A 6,099-nucleotide genomic window follows, 5' to 3' on the forward strand; every position below is an offset into this window, starting at 1 on the left:
ATTATTATTTATTTATTATGGTTTATATTATTTGGCTGTAATATACCCAAAAGAAACAATCATCATTCGCGAATTTAAACGCCTGGTTTTTTAGTTAAGTACGGCATTTTGCGTTTTCGTCTGAAATTACTTGGCAGTGGTTATTTGCCTACATATTTTGTGCAAGCAATGTTTTGCTGCTGCGATTAATGGTAATGTTTTGAGCATTAAGCTCAATAAAATTCAATAAGGTCGGCGAAAATTTTTTGAAAGTAAAGCAGATTGGGTCAAAAACAGCTTAGTAGAGTCACAGTTTCAGACTTTCTTTTAAAATACCTATTAGTTAGTCGTAAAATGTAAATTCGTAGGTATAAATAAATCATTTTGATTACGCCCAAGTAATTTCGAGAACGTTTAAATATCCATGAATCCATAAAAGCAACTGTTAAAAACTTAATATTATTAGCCGAAACAAACAATAAAGTGTAAGTGGTAACTTGACAAGATGAGACAGGTGGTGTTACAAAAACAACTAACTCGAGTTTACGACGTAAGCACACAATGACTCGTGCAGAACTCTACCAACTGAAGGGGAGTCACAATGAGCTGTGTTAAGAACATTGAAAACTTCTTATTTGATTGTTAAAATAAGTTCCAAGAGGTGCTGGTGGCATACAATGTATTACTTACACTAAACTTTCGCGTTCCATTTCAATACATAATGTAACTCACTAATAAACGTCGCGTTAAGACCCGTGTCTTACTTAATATTGAAAATACCCGTAATACAGAAAACTAAACTCTTAACTAATTCTATCTTTCTGTATGGGATCGGTTTATTTTATTTTAAACAAAATTGTGTTGTTCGAAATAAATTAATTTTGCCTGTTTATCTAGGGAAGGTGACACAAGTTATAGGTACAAATCGAAGTAAGTAGCCTTCATGATACTCAATACATAGGATTTTTCCGAGACTGAAAGACGAACATTCTCGTTTTTTTTCACCTATTGTTTATATCAGAGTAACTACAACTTACATTGCACTTCATTACTGTTGTAAAATATTGCAATTAAGATACAATAAGGTTGTACTTTCATAGACGGCATTACAGCGCACTACAAAAATTAAATTAATGCGCAAATCCATAAAATTTCTGTTAATATTTCCACGGATTTTCAAGTCGGAAGCATTAAACTTGCCGTTTAATTTTTATTATGCTGTACCTTGGACCTTGCTCACTATTATAAAATGAAAAATACAATAAAGTTACGAACAGTAAGGCGATATTGTCCCGATATCTTGATGATATGATGTGGTTTGCCTACTCGATAAATGTTTTTTTAATATTTTACTAATTCCATTGCATCATAGTCATACAAGCCAAACTATTTTGTTTTCATTATTAACAAATGCAGGATGCAATGCAATCATTTTCCAGTTTTAAGGCCGGGTAGCAGAGAAAATGGCGAAAATGAGGTTTTCATTTTTCATTTTTGAGGTACTAAACAGTAAAATTAAAGGCTAAGATTTTTATTGGGCATAGTTGAGGATATTTTCTAGGGCTATTAACGGATGGAAACACGATTTGATGAAGTTGACTCGATAGAATAAATTCCCAAAGTTACCTCTATTCGTTTTCTATTTATGGTTTTATTTTTAAAATAAGCGATTTGAGATTCTTAATCTTATACTAAACTAAAGTTCAGAAATAACTTGAGGGCTTTTAACGGATGAAATTTTTATATTGCGTCTTATTTAGTTACTATGTTAAAAAATGTGGAAAAAATCGTCCATGACGGCTTGGACAATCTCAATCAGTCGCGCGGTGGCGCTTACGGAGGACGGACGCGTGTCAGTTTTTTGGCCGTGACAGTTCGCGATTTGTCAATATTTTTGACAATGATGACTTTGATGAGTCACAGTATAATAATATCAGTGTTACTGGAGAAAGCTTAAATTTTTGATAATTAAGAATTATCAATTTTGTCTACCTATTGAAATTTAAATCGTTCGCATCCTTTTAAACGAAGACTCTACTCATGATACATAGTACATTCCTCAAATATGAGACAAAACCAATGAGTTAAAATTACATTTTAATAGTACCTACATACAATCGTCTTACACTCTTTAGAAGAGCACACTGACACAAATAAATAATAAAAAATACTGTCTAAGGTCTGTAGCTAAAGGTCTAAGCTGCAAGATAGAAGAATCTTCTAGCCAAAAAGATGGCAGATGCAGCAGATGTCAACGGATTTAAAACTGGAGTTGATGTGACTCCTTGTAGACTTGAGTGTCTAGAGCGTCCCTTCCTCCACCATGCGTAAGAATATTCACAAAAATACTGTCTAAGGTCTGTAGCTAAAGGTCTACGCTGCAAGATGGAAGAATCTTCTAACGAAAAAGATGGCAGATGCAGCAGATGTCAACGGATTTAAAACTGGAGTTGATGTGACTCCTTGTAGACTTGAGTGTCTAGAGCGTCCCTTCCTCCACCATGCGTAAGAATTTTCACAAAAATACTGTCTAAGGCCTGTAGCTAAAGGTCTAAGCCGTAAGATAGAAGAATCTTATAGCCAAAAACATGGCAGATGCAGCAGATGTCAACGGATTTAAAACTTGGAGTTCATGTGACTCCTTCTAGACTTGAGTCTCTAGAGCGTCCCTTCCTCCACCATGCGTAAAAGTTTTCCAAAAATACTGTCTGAGGTCTGTAATAAAAGTCTAAATTGCAAGATAGAAGAATCTTTTAGCCAAAAACATGGCAGATGCAGCATATATCAACGGATTTAAGACTGGACTGGTAATGCACTCCAGGTAACCGTGTGTGATGCTTATTGCTCATAGTAGTCATAGTGATTTTCGATACAGAGCCCCGTACATACGTTATACATAAATTATGGAAAGAAAACACCCAGACCAATACAAACAAATATGTATGCAATTTTAGTATGATATTTTTATCTATTAATAAACAAAAAGACTGAACAAAATTGATGCGTGTACTGATTAATGTAATTAACCACATGCAAAGCTTTGTGAATTGCAACAAATATAATTTATATCACAAGTAAACACGATTTTTGAGTCTGAGTTCTGTAGTGCTGGTTTTGATTAATTTCGTCTAACTAAACTAGGAAAAAATACATTTATCTAATAAAGTTTGCTTTTGTAGCAACTAGAACGAAATTTCAAATTTTAAGAAAATCTAATAATTTTAATTCAATCAAATGCGAAAGCAAGAGATAGAACTTTAATTTATGTGTTAATCACTTTTAATTACAAAGAACAATAAAGATAAACGTCAAAATACTTAAAATGAAACAGAAAGAAGCTTTAAAAATGAAGATTTTTTGTTTTTCTTCTATGTACGTAGGAACTTTCACGTATTAGACTCCAAAATATGTAGTCACCCATCATGTTTTCATTATATTGTCCTTGATAACGTTGTTCAAAATTCATCACATCTTGATGAAACCGTTCTCCTTGCTCTTCTGAATATGCCCCTAAGTTATCTTTAAACTCTTCTAAGTGAGCATCTAGCATATTTACTTTAAGGGACATTCTGCAACCCATGAGTTTGAAAATACTTATTAAGCATATTAGAAATTTGATCTTTATACATAGTTTGCAGCTTTTTTATTGCCAAGAAATCCATGGATTACTGCTTTAAGACTGAGCCACGATTGTTTTTCCTGGGCGTTCAGTAACTCTGGGAATTCTTCACTGGCCATTATTTTTTTAATTTCTGGACCGACGAAAATACTAGCTTTAACTTTTTCATTGTAAAATGCACAAAAGCAAACTTTATTTGCTATGCATAGACATAGAGCCTCTAGGTACTTTTAGATGCAGACAATCAGAAAATATCAATTAAATAACAAACTAAAAAAAAAGTATTTTTTTGTTAACTTGTGTTATCCAAGCTCTAAATAATCGCTACTACGAGTAACTGATCATAAAATGTTTTTCCTATCGCTCAAGCTCCCGAGGATCTACCGATAGGTCGGGTGACGTAATCTTGAAATTCTTTTAGCCAGCGCGGAACTTCCGGAAGGTCGGGTGACGCCACGCCTCTTTGAACCGTGTTTACTTTGGCAGTTATATTCTATATTTATTCGATTCTAAAATATATTCCCAAAAATTTTGAAAGTTGTTTTAATTTGTATCACTTGGATATGATTTGTATAAAAAAGTGCTGGGAGTGTGAAGCTTGAACGGAAGGAAGTCAACCTAACCTAACCAACTGCGTATTTCTATACTGTGTAGCCGCGAGAGCTCTTTGGCGCGCTGTCTTCGGCGAAGTATTGCGCGCGCAGATTTTGACAGCGCGAAATACCTACTTTAGCAGAAATACCAAGCCTTAAGAATCTTAACTAAATGAAAGAATCAGTCTGTTCTAATTAATTTAATTTTCATTGTGTGAATAACAGTGTGGTATGCTTATGCTATTAATGTTGATTTTGTGTAGTGAGCAATAAAAATGTGGTAAAAAGAAATTGTGGATTGGTAGTTGGTACTCTGGTGCCACAAACTCATAATTCATTCATTTTACGGACGGCTGCGGACATGACCAAACTGCAAGGACTTTGGATAGGCTACGTGAATACAGTTATGAAATGACCAGGCTGTTGTATTTATGGGGTAAGCTGTGATTTCGTTGTGAGCCAGCATGTTTCCGTACAGGCTTTTCAGGTTTTCATATGAATGCCTGTATGTATTTTTCATTATAAATAAGTTTTCGCAGTCTATACTCCAAAATAATAAAGAAATAAAATTGATTTTGATAAATATGTAGTGTAAGTAGGATAACTAGTCATAAGTTTAATCTGATTAAAGTCATATCACATAATAGTTTTTGCCGTGTGTGTTCTTTAATTATGTGTCCGTTTAGCCAAGATCTGCCAGTTAAATTCGAGGTTTAAAATTGTTCTGAATAGAAATAAATTAAATTAAATTGAATATTGTGTCAAAATCAGCTGTACGTTTAAGTTTTATATTCTGTCAAAGTCCACTTTTGCTGCCGTGGCAGCCTGTAATTAAGATAGCACCTAGTCCTAAGACAAAATTTTGTATGTAAACCCCTTTGCTTGAATTTGTGTCTGTCTTGTTGGTTGTCCTAATTAAATAAATAAATAAATAAATGAAGGAGTAACAAATTAACGCTCATCTATCATTCTACCCTTTCTCACGAACTTCCCCGTTTACTATAGATGCAGCAAATGTTGTTTAAAATGTTATGAAAATAAAACCAAATAAATTCAGTAGGATCTCTTATTTTTAGACTTTGTAAAAATACTATAACTTTCATAATTGTATTGTACAATTATTATTTATAGCTAGGCACATAACAAGTAACAATATAACAACAATCAATCAGTTCTAACATATTAATGTCCCTTCTTGAATCCCCAGTGCTTGTGGTCTTCGTGGCCGCCCTTCTTGCCGTGGTCATGGTGGTGGTGGTGGTGCTCGTGGTGGCTGCCCTCGTCGTGGTGGCCCTTGTGGTCGTGGTGATGGCCTCCCTTCTCGTGGTGGCCCTTGTGTCCCTTGTGATGCTCGTGGTGTCCACCGTGCTTGTGACCCTTGTGGAAGTGGCCGCCCTTCTTATGGCCGTGTTCGTGGTGATGACCACCGTGGCCTTCATGGTATCCGGACTCTCCGTGTTTGTGGTGGAAGTGTTTATCTTTCTTGAACTCGTCTAACTTATGAACGCCATGGTGTCCCTTGGTGGAGTGCCCTTTGTGGTAATGCCCCTTTTCTTCGAATCCGTGGCCCTTTTCACCCTTTTCGCCGTGATGGTGCTCGTGGTGGTGGCCTTCATCGTGGTGATGGTGCTTTTTGTGCCCACCGTGTTCGTCGTGATGACCTTTATGTCCTTCGTGGTGGTGGTGTCCCTTCTTGCCGTGTTCGTGGTGGTGATGTCCCTTGTAGCCCTTGTGTCCCTTGCCGCCGTGTTCGTGGTGGTGGTGCGCGTGGTGTTCCTTGCCGCCGCCCTTCTCGTGGTGGTGCGAGGCGGCGGGCTCGAGGTCGGCGTCCCGCTTCTGGCGCAGGTCTCGCGCCACGCACAGCGCCGCCAGAAGCATCACGCAGCTCAGGGCTAGAGCCGTCCTCAT

General features: G+C 36.6%; 1 protein-coding gene across 1 annotated transcript; it reads right to left on the bottom strand.

The window, feature by feature from the left end:
* Window positions 1-5,373: 5,373 nt before the first annotated feature.
* On the bottom strand, window positions 5,374-6,099 carry LOC114364261 (histidine-rich glycoprotein-like). Its single transcript, XM_028320354.1, has one exon. The coding sequence runs from the start codon at window positions 6,097-6,099 to the stop codon at window positions 5,374-5,376; it is 726 nt and encodes a 241-aa protein (XP_028176155.1).

The sequence above is a fragment of the Ostrinia furnacalis genome, unplaced genomic scaffold, assembly GCF_004193835.3.
Source record: "Ostrinia furnacalis isolate ACB-3 unplaced genomic scaffold, ASM419383v2 OfSCF7367, whole genome shotgun sequence".
Classification (NCBI taxonomy): Eukaryota; Metazoa; Arthropoda; class Insecta; order Lepidoptera; family Crambidae; genus Ostrinia; species Ostrinia furnacalis.

Bases quoted from the DNA above. Each gene is read 5' to 3' on its own strand.
- LOC114364261 (XM_028320354.1), bottom strand. From the start codon at position 6,099: ATGAGGACGGCTCTAGCCCTGAGCTGCGTGATGCTTCTGGCGGCGCTG.